This window comes from Scyliorhinus canicula, chromosome 8 (genome assembly GCF_902713615.1).
Source record: "Scyliorhinus canicula chromosome 8, sScyCan1.1, whole genome shotgun sequence".
NCBI classification, from domain to species: Eukaryota; Metazoa; Chordata; class Chondrichthyes; order Carcharhiniformes; family Scyliorhinidae; genus Scyliorhinus; species Scyliorhinus canicula.
In genome coordinates this window covers 79,112,073-79,129,874 of record NC_052153.1, presented here as the reverse complement: position 1 = coordinate 79,129,874, position 17,802 = coordinate 79,112,073, and the positions used below count along the sequence as shown (strand labels likewise).

The 17,802-nt window shown below is 41.2% G+C and overlaps 1 protein-coding gene across 5 annotated transcripts in view; it reads right to left on the bottom strand.

Moving 5' to 3' along the window:
- ptch1 (patched 1) overlaps positions 1–17,802 on the bottom strand; it is a 104,159-nt gene that overhangs the window by 32,984 nt on the left and 53,373 nt on the right. For all 5 annotated transcript variants that reach the window (XR_005461588.1, XM_038804796.1, XM_038804794.1 and 2 more), the window contains exons 10-16: positions 17,461–17,616; positions 15,231–15,329; positions 14,172–14,297; positions 10,842–10,960; positions 7,617–8,022; positions 6,666–6,978; positions 574–716 (exon numbers count right to left, since the gene is read on the bottom strand). Coding sequence is in view for 4 of the 5 variants with exons in the window: in XM_038804796.1 (XP_038660724.1) it covers positions 574–716; positions 6,666–6,978; positions 7,617–8,022; positions 10,842–10,960; positions 14,172–14,297; positions 15,231–15,329; positions 17,461–17,616 (1,362 nt within the window). In the remaining variant the exon portion in view is untranslated. The remainder of the gene's footprint in view (positions 1–573; positions 717–6,665; positions 6,979–7,616; positions 8,023–10,841; positions 10,961–14,171; positions 14,298–15,230; positions 15,330–17,460; positions 17,617–17,802) is intronic.

Below are 17,802 nucleotides of genomic sequence, written 5' to 3'. Positions count from 1 at the left end.
CCAACACTTGGTCCCACAAGCTACACCTAGTAAAGAATGAACTACTGTATTTAAAGCTTACCAGAGTAAATACTCATTCAGCCTAACTCTACATCAGTGTTTTGTGACTTATTTCTTTCAGTGTTAACGGGTATGCTGTAGTCTGCAGTAAACCAACATGTTTTACACCACATAATAACTTTAAACAATGTACTCTGTAAAACTGTCATCTTGAATATGACGGGGAGGTAGAGAATAAGCAGAACTACTTTCAGCACATTATTGATGGGATTCGGCCAAAAAAATGAAAAAAAAGACAAATGGCTTGAACGAGACCTAATTGCTTTTTCAGTGCTCAGTACCATTTCCACTGAGACTTCACGTTTGTAATGAAGGCAGACAAATAAAAAATTGTAATTCTGTAACCTTGGTGTGCAGAAACCATGTGGAGAAATAATGTATTACTACAAGAGGGGCCACTAAAATGTTTGAGGAATTTTGGGTTCACACTCAGCAACTCAAAAGACAAAAGAAATTGAGCTATTTTCTCACTCGTCAACAAAACAGGCGTTGATATCTTTAAAAAAACCTTACCCGACTTAGATCAGTTGGTCTATGCCTATTGCCAGTCTGAATTAACAACTTGTAGGCCAGAACACCATCATCAGACCCATTTTTGTAACTGTTGTGAGTAATCTTCCCAGCTTGCCATTCCCTGTCAAAGGTGTCTTGTAGACCTGATTAGACAAGAGTTGAAACATTTTGTGTATAACAAGTAGCTTGGAACTCCAAAGCATTTATCAAATTTGAGACCTGGCTATAGAGAATAATTGGCATATGTCACAACAAATGGAAATGAAAACATGTGACAAATGAAAGTGTGTGACAGCATTTTGTGAAATTGCCTTCTTTCTACATTCGAAAATGGATTCAGAATTTTGTGAATAAGAAAGTTTATGGAGCTTAAAAGATTAAAAAATATACACCACTTGCCGCCTTAGAGTCATTTGGTCACAAAAGGTCGCAAGATTTGATTCTGGCTGAAAATGAATATGTTAGCATGTCCACCTGAATACACTTGGGCGAGCTGCTTATCTATTTACAGGCTCACCTGAAATTTGCATCAACAGGGCCTTGTGTATCAAATGCGGCAATTGAGCCGGCATTCTCCACCCAGCCCCAACCCCCTGATTTCAATTGCTGGCTGCTTGTTTTTTTAGGCAAGACATTGACAGCTGGCAATTGCAAATTGCCCTCACAACATCCCAAGGCTAAAAAAGGGAAGGCTGATCAGGATTCCTGTTTCTGGCCTCTCTTCAGCAAACAGTGCTCTAAATTGCATTTGTACAGATCAAAATTAGAACAGCTTGGGCTTGACTGTGATGCCCCTTGTGGTTGAATAATTTGAGAGTTCACAGTTTGGACTCATGCATGAAAATTGACCAATTATACATGGCATTAAAGGGTCACTGCTGCTCTTGGAACTGTAGCCAACATGAAAATTTTGATTACTGTAGCATTATTACAAGAAATGTGTATGTCAGATCCCCGATGGGATGGGCAACGTAGAGAAGACATTCCAGTAGAATTACAAAATCATTGGCAGAAAATGTATTTTAAGAGACACTTGATATTAGGTAGTGCAAATTGGTACACAGCAAGTTAGTTTGATATCCTGCTGTGTTCACAGTGCGGGGTCTGGAGTTTATGACTGAGATTCTGCACATAGTGAGCTTGCTGTCTCAGTTGGAATGTTTTGAAAAAAATTATGATAGCAATTCATTCTTTCTCCCAAAAAGAGCACTGAGGAGTCAATTCATGCCACAGAGCACTGGTGGAAGGGGGCAGGAAGGCTGCCTCAGCCATCAAATATGCTCACCCTGTAGTGACTAGGGGATTTTCACAGTAACTTCATTGCGGTGTTAATGTACGCCTACTTGTGACACTAATAAAGATTATTTTTGCAGGAAAAGGCATACACAGACTGGCTGAAAAGTTTAGGAAGATAGTCATTCTTACTTAATCTAAAACACTGAGGTCTTAAGTATTGCTATGTAAATTATAACATACAAATGGATTATATATTCAAATCAAATTCCTACACTGATATTTCAAGAGGGATGTTAAACAGTTGCTTTAGGGAAATTAATACCGGTCTTAAAATAGCAGGAATATAATTACACACAAACAACCAACACTAAAATTCACACAAAGCAATTTTAAGACGATCGATACCAAAAACATTCATATTGCCCCAAATATTTAACAACTGAAGATTTAGAGGCTACAGATTCAATTTTAATCCAACCTACTGAACAGAATTTTTGTCCAATGTGTTCCCACCATCACTGCCTGTCCCTATCCCACCATTTTAACTTGGCTGAAAGTAGGCATGGGAAAGGCTGCCCGCCCAGAGAAAGGGGCCTAATTTTAATGGCAATATTTAATTACATTAATGTCACCAGGCATGTTCACTATTTTAACTCTACACTGATGAAGAATTGCGCAGTTTTGAACCCATCAGTGAAAGTTGGTTGCAGGTTCCATCTGGACAGAGGAGACCCAGGTAAATTTCATTTTCTTTTTTAACGGTCCTTGTGAGCAAATAGGAGCAGAGCTGCTCCTCCTGGTCCCATGAGGATGCTTGGGCCTCCGCTGCTCGGTTATGATCCCCCCTCCCCCCGTGTTCTTTGCTCATCCTCTGAACTCACTTAGTTTGGTAGGGACCACCTCAACGGGTCCCTACCAGTGACCTGACCGCCCTGAAGCCGCACTGCCATGTGACTCTCCACTCCCGCCCAACTTCAATAGCATTCCTGCTGTATTTGGACAGGAGTCAGTGTCTGGGCCTCACACCAGCGAGTTGGATAGTTCACTACCTGCTTCAATTTCCACACCGCTAAATCTGCACCAGGTTAAAATTGATCCATAAATATCTTTAAGCTCCCTCTTAGTTTCCTTGTTTATAGATGCATGTTACAATAAAATCCTGAATGTGAAGCCTGTAATTATGTACAGTATGCACAGTACAGTCACGGCAAACTTTTCTAATAGCAATATTACACAACCAAATTCCATGGAACAGACTGGAGGAAAATGTGTTCAGCACTGAAGGAGAAAACAGTATGAATGCACAAGTTGAAAAGTAAAAGGAACTCAGCCGTTCCTTGAGCACAGCATGAGTTAACACTGTGTCCTCAATTCATTCCATCTGTTTGACTTGGGCAGCACTTACAAGTCGTGAGATCTGTTGCCAGCACGTGTAAAGATCACAGCCAACACCTATTCATTCTCAGCTGAGATTTTCCCCTGTACCCTTTTTTTAAAAAGCATGGAAGATCACTAGCTGTTCCAAGCAGGTAATTTGGATCAGATTTGGAACAGGAAGCCACAACCCTGTACAACGCGCCTCTGTGTGAGCAGATGACAAACCACATACCCCGACGTTCAGACCCACCTCACAGCTGCACTGAAGCTGTAATCAAAACCATCATTACAGATCTGATAGGTTAACTACAGCTGTAAGGAGATAAGGCTAAAGAAGCCAGGCACAAATGCCATTGCCTAAGGGCTGAGCTTGCTCATTCCAGTTTGAAAAAAAAAACTCCCATGTAGACCTGCAGACATCAACTTAAAACAAACTGGTCTGAAACAATGGCAGCAGCTTAAAAATAACATACAGCAGCACACCTGCCAAACTTGATGCACATTCCCAGACCTGTCTTGAAATGAAGAGGAACCAATTTGTAAATACCACCTAGGTGATTTCAAAGCACTCCACTCGGTGTGGCCTTGGCATGAGCACATGTTTTCAAAGCTTAGCTTCCCTAAATAATAATCATCCAACTGGATTATCTACTAACCCATCAACACAAAAATCTACCACTGCAGTAATAAACTTTATAACTGACCAATAAAAAAAACAACTATTTACAGAATTTTAAAATGAACTATGTTAACCTTTTTATTTTATGTTGGAATAGAACACACCAGGCAAAATATTTCCAAATTTTTGTGGGAAAAGACTTGAAATATTTCATGCTGTCCATCTCAGTTCATAAATGTTACATTCCCTCCTTCCCCCAGTAACTGAAAAAGCTTCTTGCTACAAGTCTCATTGATCTGATATCTACCAATTCTGCTGTTTTGCTTCGGGATCAGACTCTGCTATGCTCTGCAGGCTGGATTTCCTCATCTGGTAAAACCATCATGGTACATAATTCCTGCCAGATATCATAGCAGAGCCCCAAACTGGAGCAAAGCAGTAGCATCAGGTAGGAGCCGGAAGTGGCAGTGAGAGGTGAATCTGGGAATGGAACAGAATGTTACAGACACACACACACACACAAAGTAGGCCATGGGGTGGGAAGAAGAGGCTAGCCCGCCGATCGGTGGGCCTCGAGCGAGGGCCAGACCCCATCGGAGCCCCCCCTCCCCCCCACCCGGTGAAGGATCGCTTTTCCCCGCCCCACAGGCCACCCCCGGCCCTTTGCGCAGAGTTCCCGGCGGCAGCGCCCAGGGGTGAACGGCGGCGGCGGGACTCTGCCGTATCTGTGCGGCCGCTCGGCCCATCCAGGCCGGAGAATCAGCGGCCCTGCCGATTCCAGCGGCCTGCGCCACGTCAAACGCGGCGCAAATTCTCTGCACCTCGGAGAATCGCGTGCCAGCGTCGGGGCGTTGTGTCGCGGTTGCGGCGATTCTTCGGCCCGGGGCTCGGAGAATCGCGGCCAAGGTTTTGTTTATAGCAGAGTTATGTAGAATTATGTCAAAATTACACTTCGTAGGGCAGCACGGTGGCCTAGTGGTTAGCACAACCGCCTCATGGCGCTGAGGTCCCAGGTTCGATCCCGGCTCTTGGTTACTGTCCGTGTGGAGTTTGCACATTCTCCCCGTGTCTGCGTGGGTTTCACCCCCACAACCCAAAAATGTGCAGAGTAGGTGGATTGGCCACGCTAAATTGCCACTTAATTGGAAAAAATAATTGGCTAATCTAAATTTTAAAAAAAAAAAAATTACACTTCGTAATTTCCACTTTACAAGGACTAATGAACAAGCAATACATTAACAATTTTGTTTTCCCCCTCCAAAAACTCCTACAATACTGGAATACAAATTACATGACATGGTACTGTCAACTTGCCTCCATGATGATTTTTGAAACTTGCACTACTTGTTATTAGTTGAGATATCACTGACGCTCTCTTTCTTTTCCCTTTACTCTTCCAGTGGGATAAACAGTTTCCCTAATTGTTCTCTCTTTTAGATGTCTGCATTTCATTTCTTCTCTGGTAATTATTTAATTGGCTGGAATGGTGAAGAATTTTTAATTTCATCATACCTCCAATTTAGGAGGCAACATAAAATCTTTTATCCAAATAAAAGATAGCCCCCGGGTCAAGTGCCTTGTGATAAAACTTGACAATTCTCCCCAGTTGCCAGTTACTCCATTAGATACATTATTTAAAAAGCAAAGTACATTATAACTGCAACCCCTGAAAATCTGCAGCTGGGCTTCCAGCACAGCTTTGGTGGAATCTCATCCAAATCAAATATAGTGGGTCCCAATCTAGCACTAAACTACCTGGGGGATCTTGCAAGGATGAAGCATCTACCTAATTAAAATCAAACTAGGAAGGATAGGTCAAGGACAATGTATGCCATGTGTTATGCATCAAAAAGTACCTGGCATGTGACTGACAGAGGTATACCTGGCCAGACAACCAGTTAGGAAATGGAGAGCCTCCACAGGAGAAAGGTTTGGAAAGGGGCCATAAGGAGGATAATTATATGTTTCTGGGAGAGATGTGGGCCTGACGTGCCTCATTTCAGCCTCTTCTAGTGAACTTTCCAGAATGTTTCTAGCAGACGACACCCTAGATGTACCCCTTGTGGCACAGAGAACTGTCTGCAAAGCAATTCAGGATACCTATTCCCACCTCAAATTCTGACCAACTCAACAGTGGAACTCCTAGATGAGAGCATCTCAGCATTTATACCACAACATGCCAAACCCGTGGGAATCTTTAGTACCCAATAGTTTCCAAAAGATTTCAATTAAGGTTCTAAATTACAGACCACGGGCAATCTTTCTGCTCTTAAAAAGGCCTCCATTATGATTTTACCGAATATTAATAAACATTTGGACTTTAAGACATTCCATAACATTATGCATCAACAACATAGCATTTCTTTTGTTTTCTTTAAAATTTTGAATACCCAATTCTTTTTTTCCCCCCAATTAAGGGGCAATTTAGCGTGGCCAAGTCACCTAGCCTGCAGATCTTTTGGGCTGTGGGGGTGAGATCCATGCAGACACAGGGAGAATGTGCAAACTCCACACGAACAGTGGCCCAGTGCCAGGATTGAACCCGGGATCTCAGGGCCGTGAGGCAGCAGTGATAACCACTGCACCTCCGTGCCGCCCTACATACCATTTCTAACTTGGTTCACCCCATGTTCTTTCACAGAAGTATAGATAGACCAAAACAACAATATATAAATATCAATGTTCAGTATTGAAGAATATCTAATAAATACACTCTTGCAGAGCTCTGCTGTTTGCAGCTATATCATTCTACATTATTAGGTACTTTAAGAAAAATAGACAATATCAAATGCATTATGTTTTAATTCATATATTCTCATCTTATAATTTTAAAATAAGAGAAAAGGATTGCTGTTCTTACCTTGCAGCCAGTCATGAAAATAGTGCAGCCACATATTCGGAAGTTTCCCATCGTCTTCCAACAAAATGAATTTCACATTTCTGAAGCTTTTGTGGAGGTAATACAGCAGGTGTTGAGCATTGGGATAGTCTGTTTCTTGTTTAGTTACAATGTACATGTTGTAGAAAGAAAAGTATTTAAACTGCGCTGCGATGAAGTCATATTCTCGCGTTTCACGAGGTACGATATCTGTAAGATCCAGTCCATCTCTGACTGTTGTAGTTCCATAGAGACTGATCCCAAGTAAACCCAAAAAAAGCAATGTGACCACAATCTGTGACATAAAGAAAAAAATCTGGTTTAGAACTCAACAAGATGCATAGGCGCAAACATTAAGGGAACTGGGCAAGATTAGTTCAGAAAACACTTGGTGATAGCCCAAGCAAACAAACTAATCATGGATGACTTAGTACCAATGTTAATTGACACGGAATCAAACCAGTGATGTTGGCTTATGATGATCAGCAGAGATAATATTATTATTTTACTGTAGTTACTGAGCTGACCTTGATACAGATATCAAATATTAAAACTTACATTTACTTTACTGTCCTCTATAGCAAATACACAAGCTGGTTCAATTTCTCCAAAGGTAATAGACAAATCCTGGTGACAACTATGGTTAAGATATTTTCTGCAAACCTGTTTAGATTCCTTAATTCTAAATGATTTTGTATGCATTAAGTTAGTAATTCAGGAACCCGGGGTGGGATTCTCCCATCCCGCAGCAGAGTCCACGCCGTTGTAAACGCCATCGTGTTTTACCGCTGTCAGGAGTAATTCTGTCAAGGTGGCAAACTTTAAAATTACTTCCATATTTACCCAGAAAGTTGAATGCAAACAACTTGTCATAACATTGCTTTATTTCAGCTAACAGTAAACAAGGTAAAGCAGTTTAACTCTAACACTCACCTTCGTTGTTGGCTTTAGCAACAGTGGTGCATAATGCTTCTCGGCAAAATAAGAGAGAGTCCATTTAGTGCAGGGTGGATCTACACAGTTTCTGTTGGGGTCTGTAAACTGGGAGAGAAGATCCCGTGTTGAGCTAGCAGTCTCTGGGCTCTGAGAGCTAAGTGAATCCTGTGTGGTTGGGGTGACTGGTTGAACAGATATCTCAGAGCGAGGCTCAGCAGTTGTATAGTATGCCTGGGTATGAGGATTGTACTCTGTGCGCAACTGGACGGTAGACTGCATGGTAATTTGAGTCTCCTGGGTAAAATTTTGATTGATGTAAGGTGGTGGTGGTTGACAAGGATGGTTGTCATTGGTATCTCTATATGCTTGTGACTCAATCTGAATCACCCGGTTGGCACAAGGACTGAAAGAAAGAGAAGAAACAGTTGCATGATACAGTGCAAAGTTGACATTCATTTAATCCTCTGAGCTGCTCATTGTTGCAATTCTTTCTTTCTGTATGGAATTAAAGATATCACCAAATGCGCAAACAAGTCAGGCTCATATCACTGCAGTCTAAACTTTCTCATATGTACAAAAACATCTTTGACGGGGGCGGGTGGGGGAGACGAGATTTTCTGGCCATTATCACCAGCGGAATCTTCTGGTACTGCCGACGGTGACCCCTCACTTGGGTTTCCCGGCTGGGGTGGGGGGTTGGATTCAATGGGAAATCCCACCGACAGTGGTGGGATCAAAAGATGAGTGTAAATTGAGAGAGGTAGATACATAGCGAGACCTTAGTGTCCTTGTGCATCAGTCACTGAAAGTAAGCAAGCAGGTGCAGCAGGCAGTAGAGAAGGCAAATGGCCTTCATTGCGAGAATATTTGAGTATAGGAATAGGGAGGTTTTACTACAATTGTATAGGGCATCGATGGGGCCACGCATGGAGTTATGTGGGCAGTATTGGTGTCCTTATCTGAGGATGTTCTTGCTATGAAGGAGTATTGGTGTCCTTATCTGAGGATGTTCTTGCTGTGAAGGAGTATTGGTGTCCTTATCTGAGGATGTTCTTGCTGTGAAGGAGTATTGGTGTCCTTATCTGAGGATGTTCTTGCAATGAAGGGAGTGTAGCGAAGGTTTACCAGGCTGATTCCTGGAATGGCCTGACTGTCATATGAGGAGAGACCAAGTCGGTTAAGATTATATTCATTGGGGAACTGGGGGAACAGATTGAAGACGGGACATGGGCTGATGCCCTGGAGAGGGTAAATTCTTCCTCCTCGTGTGCGCGGCTTAGCCTCATCCAATTCAAGGTGCTGCATAGGGCCCACATGACTGGGACGAGGATGAGTAGGTTCTTTGGGGGTGAAGATAGGTGTGCCAGGTGCTCGGGGAGTCCAGCGAACCATGCCCATATGTTCTGGGCATGCCCGGCATTGGAGGAGTTCTGGAAGGGGGTGGTGAGGACGGTGTCAAGGGTGGTGGGATCCAGGGTCAAGCCAGGATGGGGACTCGCGATCTTTGGGGTTGGGGTAGAGCCGGGAGTGCAGGAGGCGAAAGAGGCAGGTGTGCTGGCCTTTGCGTCCCTAGTAGCCCGGCGAAGGATTTTGCTACAGTGGAAGGACGCGAGGCCCCCAAGCGTGGAGACCTGGATCAATGACATGGCGGGCTTCATTAAGCTTGAGAAGGTTAAATTCGCCCTGAGAGGATCGGTGCAAGGGTTCTTTAAACGGTGGCAACCTTTCCTCGACTTTCTGGCTCAACGATAGGGTACTGGGACAGTAGCAGCAGCAACCCGGGGGGGGCGGGGGGGGGAGGGGGTGACGTTGATTATGTTAGCTTATTTTATTTAAATTTGATTTATCTAATTTTAATTTATGGTTAAGTTCTCTTGTTGGGGGGGGGGGGTGGGGGAATGTGATACATGTGATGTTACGGTATGGGGGGAATTATGGGTATTATGGGGCTGTTAGTTGCATATTACTGCTTTTTGCTATACTTTTTGTTATATTTTCTGTAAAAAATTCCAATAAAAATTATTTAAAAAAAAAAAAGATTATATTCATTAGAGTTTAGAAGAGTGAGAGGGGATCTCACAGAAACGTATAAAATTCTAATAGGATTAGACGGGTAGATTCAGAAGGAATGTTTCCATTGGCGGGGAGTCCAGAACTAGGGTTCATAGTTTGTGGATAAGGGGGTAATCCTTTAAGGTGAGGAGAAATTTCTTCAGCCAGAGAGTGATGAATCTGTGGAATCCAAATGGCCTCCTCCTGCTTCTATTTTCTAGGTATATTTCTATGTATGAAACTCACCAAAGTGTCACTGTGGGCTGAGGTGGCAATGAAAATAACCCAGTTGGAAAATATAATGCACAGTACGAAGGAAGATTCTCCAAAATGTGGCCTATTTTCTGACCTGCAGACCAGCAACATTCCCTCTATCGCCCAAGAACAATGTGAGAAGCATGCAGCGATCTATCATCCCATCAGCATTCTTGTAATATGAAGTTGTACCAGTGCTTGTATCTAAAAACTAATACCATTCTCCAAAGCTATACCCTGCACCATCTATAACCTAATACCGGAGGACTTACCACCCATTTCTCTGTATCTGTCCACCATACACAAAATACACCATGTATGCCTATCTGTTGTAACACAAACCAGCTGTGTACTAAAGTCTGGGGCTGTATTCTTCAGGCCCGCTCGCCGCAAGATCGTCACGGGTGGGATGCGAACCATGTAAATGTCCATTGACCTCGGATGGGAATTTCTGGTGGCCGGGTGGGCATGGCCAGAGAATCCTGCGCCTTAGAAATTACTCTAAATTTATGATAGCATCATTGATTTTTTTTCCAGTGTCAACAAGAAATCCTATAAACTTTTTGCATCAATATTATTAAACTAGTGTTTTTTTAAAAAAAATCGAATGACAACTTTAAGCATTTAAATATGAACTGAACTAATCAGTTCTACTAAAATCCATGGGAAAATCTGTAATTCTCTTCTGCAGACCAACTTTCTGACTTATCTGTTACTTTTCCAGGGGCCAAGTGAGTTTATTGCTCTTCAAACAATTCTGCTTCTAGTAAATTATCCAGTCAAAAAGAGCCATAAAACTCATTCTTATCCACTTCTCTCAAGAAAGGCAGTGCCGCAGAGCTGTGAGGTCTATTATTCTCATACCACAGAACCTTTAGGAGATGTACAAAAGTCAGTTTTTCAGTTGGCCCATACCTAGTAAAACAGCAGAGGATGTCGAGTCTCCTATCTTCCCTGCGGTAGAGGTCCATGCTGAGAATAGCAGGGAAGATGAGCAGAACCATGGCAAAGTTAAATACCACAACAACAGCAGCCTGGAAACGAAAATAAAAGATAGCCCATTTAAGAAAAGAAAGAGACAAAGTAGGCTTTGTGGACACATTGCTGGAAGTATCTGGACACACATTTGTGTTAAGTAATTATAGCATCAATTTTTTAAACATTTGCCGCTCATAATTTATGGAACAATGGTTTTACTCTTGGGGAGGTAGGTAATTCCCACAACTACTTAACATAAATTAATGAATAACAAATGTTAAATCACAGTCCTTTTCAAAGAGAGTTTGAACTTTTTCATATTAAATACTACTCTGTAAATAAGTAAAACCCAATTGATTTAATAGAAACCTCTATTCTCCTATTTTATTTTCAGAAGGATGAAATATCAGCTTTGTTTTGCCATGCATTGCTCACACATTATAGTGCTTCACCGAGATCAATGTACCCCAAGCCATTTGTAACTTATATGACATTTATCAAAAAGAACAAGGGCTGGGATCAACATTCCATGTAATAATGTGCATTGCACCACAACTAAACAATAAGGACAGCAATGAAAGGCTAGCACTGGTCTCTAGAATTCTCTGATAGTTAACTTTTCATTGCTTGTTGGACAGATTGCCCAAAATACATCTGTGTTTTTAAAGTCCTGAGTTTTTGTGCCTTAAGTATAAAATTGGTGTTTAAAAAGGCAGAAGCACATTTCAACGTTTTAATGATAATGAACTGTTGCTCCAGCAAGATTCTTGAATTTTAGAGTTACTTTTTGAATTTTAAAATAATTATATTTTACAGTGATAATATTAAAAAAGTAAAATCTTTCAAAAATGTTTTCTGAATGAACATACCGACTCTGGAACGGAGCAGAATTAAGATTTAAGCACTAAAGTAGATTGATTTAGGAGTGATTCCAAGAAAATAACCTTTTTTTTAAACAAATCAAATAAATCAAACAATTCAAACATGAACAATCAATAGTTCATGGTGAAACTGGTTACTTCATGCTAAGGTTAAAAAGAATGAAAGCCTGTGCATGAGGTACACAAAGAGAAGCCAGCATGACTGGTTGGTAGGGGCCCAGTCCAAGGCACATGCTGTATCCGCCATTCCTGCTAGACCACCCAGAGAGAATGAGTGTAATGCATAGCCAGAGGTATTGAGCAGATGATGAGGCCTGTCATCCACAGTTCCCACCTTACTTTTGCCTGCTTGCAACTCTGCTAGATCCTCCCTTTGTTGATCATTTCAATACCCAGTTCTAAACTGCTGCAACAGCTTTTCTTCGGAGTGCAAGGCAGGGGTCTACAAAGGTTAAATAATTGGGGAAGGGGGGGGCTGTGGAGGCCATTCACCACATTTATTCAATCTACCACAATGGTGTCAAGAATTTATATTTTTCCTCTTCAATATGCCGTAATGTTTTGCAATGAAATATTCATACTACATAAATAAATACGCATAGTTGTATTTAAAAGTATTTCACCCAGTCTTCTTCGCAGGTCTGTGCAAGTTTCATAAAATTACCAACTTAGATCTGATTACCTTAACATGTTTGTCAACTGTGACACCAAAAGCTGATCAAATTTAGATCTGTTACTCAACCAACAATTCAGGAGGAGAAAACTATGCCAAACATTCCAAGCAAAATAATAGGAAAAAAGGAAAGAAGAAACCGTTGACATGCAAGACTGAAAGCAGACTGCATTTGCAAGGACTAATCAGGAAACCATTCATTCTCCCTCAGCGGCTGGATTGCTTTACAGATACTGGGCCTCAAAAGACGTGGATACTTTGATAATTATCTCACACTGTTTTAAGGAAAAGGTCAAAGTCAACTCCCTCTTTGAAACATAAATCAACTGGATTTTTTTGAAAGCCATTGAAAAAAAGTCAAACGAAACTGAAAAATGAGGATAGCTCTCTATTTAAAGTTGCATTCAATGCTAAACTTCTGCTTTGCGAGCCAATCAAACTGATTTGAACAGGTGCTTTGCAAACTCAAACCTATATCATCAAGGGAGTTGGAAGAGTGAAAATTTGCCTCTGCACTATCAATTGGGTGTTTCGAAAGTATACAGTTGTCCAAACACTTTTTCGTCCTCTACATTTAGAAACAACAATTACTGTAAGCACATTGTCACTCCTAGCTTCAAAGCACTGTCTTTATGGTAGTGTCTAGCTGCTGAAATTATCCTAGGTATCAAGAAAAATTACAAGCCTTCCCTTCCGCTGGGGAGGTTACAGGTCAAGCAGCATGAAAAATGAGTGGAGACACAGGTTACGAAAAGTAAAATTACTCTTTTGAAATAGTACAGTTTATCTGCACTGCAAAGGTTGGTTGACCTCATAAATTGTCTCCATGTTAAGCTGAAGAAATTATGTCTCCAGTCAGCAATATTGCAAAGGAATATGATCTGCTTTGAGTTTATGAATATCAGCTAGCCTGTGGTACTTACCTTTTGATGCTTTTGGAAAAATGCTATTCAAAACAGAAAAATAATTTACTGGTTATCATACTTAGAATGTGGATTTTGTAGTTAGGATCAAGGCCAATTAATTGAACTCCTTGACTGGACTTGATAATGGATGTTTTACTTAACAGTTGGATTACTTTAGAATAATAATTCTTTTGCAGATTTGTGGAGCAGGAATTTCACTTCAGTGACTAGAAAAAATACATTAGATTATAGTTTTAACAATGGAACTAATTTTAACCTACCTATCTAGCAATAAAAGTGACTGCAGCATTCTATACATACAGCTGCAAAGTATTAAATGATTTCACAAGGAATTTCACTTCCAGTGTTTATAGTTCTGGCAAGCAAGGCACCATTATAAATACTGACCATCTTCAAACTGCAAAGGATTTACCACAGTTTCATGATAATTGTAGAAATGCACCAGAATATTTTTCTCAAACTGTACGCTGCTGAGTAAAGGCACCTCCGAGTTTCTCTATCGTGACAACTTATGAGCAATGGTGTGTATGTCAGTTATGTTTCTTCAATCATCCATTAAAAGATAACTAGTGGTTCTCATCTTACCACAATAACATTATTGATAAAACAGTAAGACTCATTGAATTGCATGAGTGTTGTTATTTTATTAAATCACAATTCATTTATTTACAGAATTTCGGGAGTGCACTTTATTTTATAACAATTTAGCATATAGCTCATTCAATAGCAATGACAGGGAAGTACATGATTTTACAAAAAGTGGACTAAATGGTATTGATTCACTTACTTGTAAGGAAAATGCTCTCAGAGCAGGGATAGGTATTAAAGCAGCCATGAAGAAGGCAGTCACATTGCTGATGGAAGTAAGGGCCACACTTGCTCCAGTTCTCTTTAAGCATTCTCCTGTTCGGTCCTGTGGAGGAGCATAATAGGTGGAAGAATATCAAAACAAGATTTATGATGGCTATTCCCATAAGATATCAAATAACAAATTGTTGCTTTTGAAGGAACATAATAAGCTTTTCATTCATAGTAAGCTAGAAACTCTATGCATGCAGGACAGCAGCCTCCACACTATAAAACAATTGACTTTTTTAAGATGTCCTAATCATATATTAAATGTTCTTCTCACAAAATGCGCCATAACCCGATTGTGCTGGAGAAGAATAGTGGCATTTTTTCATCAAAGCTAAACAGTCCCTGTTTTTGATACAACAATTCCTGTGTTGACCTCATATTTCAGCTGATGGTACATCTGCAGGGCTTCCAACACAGAATGGCACTCCTCTTTTAAAAAAAAGATGAAGCAATATAATGCTGGACCACACATTGAGCTAGTCTGTCATTCAAAACCAGAGGGATAATGTTTTTCTATCAAAGGGAACTGTTTACATTTTGATTTAAAGCACATAAAAGCTCCAGCAGAATGAGATAGTCAAAATGCTTTAAGCTTGCTAACAAAGACACTGGGAACTGAAGAGTCAGTGTATATTACGTGCGGGGAGTTGGGGGCGTGTGAGGAGGGTGGATTGGTTGGTGCTGGGAAGAAAGCCAAGCAAATATGGGTTTCTTTTAGAGTGCTATTTTGTCATTGAACTCCAGAAGCCCACACCTAGGTTGCAGGCATAGACATGAGTTTTGTTAAAAGCCAATTAAAGACTAGGCGGGTACTTCCGATTCAAAGGACTCCCCTATCTCCAGCTGCAAATAAACCTAGTTATAAAAATGGCACTTGTTCTGCAACATCATCAAATATGCTACACAAAGGGACACTAATACAAAAAAAGGAACAGACTGCAAGAAAGTTCATTTGCCAGCTTCCCTGAAATTAAGTTCTTATTCTTACCTCAAATGGAATCTTTTTATTCTGTCCTGTTTCACTGAATGCATGCGCCAAAAGGAAGACATCGTCCACTCCCACACCAAGAGCAAGAAAGGGCAAAACCTGCAGAAAAAGGCTCATCAGTACAATCTAAATTTAACAAGTATCTTAGTTGTGGAATTAAAATTGTTCTATTAAAGTGGTTCTGATGAAGTAACTAATAATCACTGGTGCTATATCAGTGAACTGAGTAAACAACTGTCACAAAATATTTTTCATCTGCATTTAATTCTATGATGTGCTTGCAATACTTGGTGCAAAATGCAACAAAGTCCTCAGGGATCAAAATTCCAATTGGCCTGCATCACTGGCAGAAGTATAGCAGGGGAAGCTGTATTTGTGCTGATACCCAAATTTGAAACTGTCCACCTATAAAGGAACCCTTGAATAATGATTTGAGTACCATGGATTGGTAAAGATTGGTGTCTTTGCGAAGGCCTCAAAACAGCTCTTAGCTGTCCAGGAATTCTCCTGCTCACACCCTAATGAAAGGGGAGATGGGAGTGGACGTGGACTGAACATTTTCCCATAGCCTCCCATACCTGAAATATGGGATGGAATCTCAGATTCTCAGGTTCCATCCCATTCTCTGGCCTTTGGTCCGGAGATCCGCTGGGGTTCCTTAATATTTAAGTATTAAGAATAAATACTTAGAGACATTTCTCTATGCTATAGGTGCTATATAAATGAAACTTGTTACTTTAGTAGTAGTAGACTTTAAACTTATAGAACATAGAACAGTACAGCACAGAACAGGCCCTTCGGCCCTCGATGTTGTGCCGAGCAATGATCACCCTACTCAAACCCACGTATCCACCCTATACCCGTAACCCAACAACCCCCCCCCCCCCTCCCCCCCTCCCCCCTCCCTTAACCTTACTTTTTAGGACACTACGGGCAATTTAGCATGGCCAATCCACCTAACCCGCACATCTTTGGACTGTGGGAGGAAACCGGAGCACCGGGAGGAAACCCACGCACACACGGGGAGGATGTGCAGACTCCGCACAGACAGTGCCCCAAGCCGGGAATCGAACCTGGGACCCTGGAGCTGCGAAGCAATTGTGCAATCCACAATGCTACCGTGCTGCCGTGAAGGAGACAAATTATGCTGAGATACCATTCCATTGAGGGGGAGGGGGGCGAGGGGGAGAGGGAGAGGGGGGAGGGGGGAGGGGGGAGGGGGGAGAGGGGAGAGGGGGAGGGGGAGAGGGGGAGGGGGAGGGGGAGGGGGAGGGGGGAACAGCACTTTTGTTCCCCCACGAGCTCCCGGAGAGAACTCACGCAGACACGGAGAGAACGTGCAGACTCCCCAGAGACAGTGACCCAAGCCCGGAATCGAACCTGAGGCCCTGTGAAACAACAGTACTAACCACTGTGCTACCATGGCACCCTCAATTTAGCATTCAAAATGTCTAAGGCGAGAGAAGACAGCAAAGATGCTACTTTATACTTTTGACAACCAGGTAATTTTGACAATGCAAGTTTATTTGTTTCGAATTTTGTCAGTTTTGGATTATAACTCTGGCACATATTTTAAGACAATAAAATTCTGTTCAGGGTAACATTACTCAAACAGTAAGTACTATGATCAATAAGTACTAACCTCTGAAAGCATCCCATGTAATTCCTTTTCCTGAAAAAATATTATTTAAGTGATTGCATTTTAAATTTCTCCAATGAGCTGTTCAAGTAATCCTACTGTTGAGTCAAACATTGCAATAAATGAGTTCTGCTGACATTTTTGAATCATGTCTGCCATCTCTTAGTATCGGTGACATTTTCGGGGCAGCTTTTAAAACGTATTTCACTCATTTTTTTTCTGCTAAACTTTAGAAAATCAAAATCTCAACAGAGAGTTTCCTAATCAATCAGGCAACAAAACGAATGCCCTGCTGCTAGCAATGGGATTTCAAAAAAGACCATTCTGATTCTGCTCGTTGACTTTATTGAGATAGGGAAAGAAAAAGCTATCTATCCCCTCCACTTTACAAAATGATTATTCATACAGCTCTAAGGAGAAGCCATTACAATATTATTTATGATTTAATCTTAAAGCACAACAATAGTAATCTGTGGGACACACCTGGGGATGTATCACTCTTATGACATTATAACACATAGCATTACTTAAATAGTTACATGACTGAAAAGATAATGTATTTCATTTTGCCACAAAGTAATTGACTTATACCTGAGTTGTTGCAGCATTAAAGGAAATTCCAATCAAAGAACACAGGCCCAATCCTGCCGCCACTGACAGTGCAACCAACAAGACACCTGCCAGCCCCACAGCACCCTGGGACTTGGCGGAGTCCCACCGGAGCATGGTTAAACAGGCATAGGCAAGCTGCAAGCAGAACAAGGGAGAAGACAAGCATTAAAATACAATTTTTCATGATGTTCTCCAAATAAATAATTACTTAACTGCAGGTCAAAATGAAATAAAACAATGAATCATACATTGGTCCACTCAAAAATATAGGAGTGCTATAAATTGTGACAATTTTAGGAACATTGTAGTTATTGTAAGGGT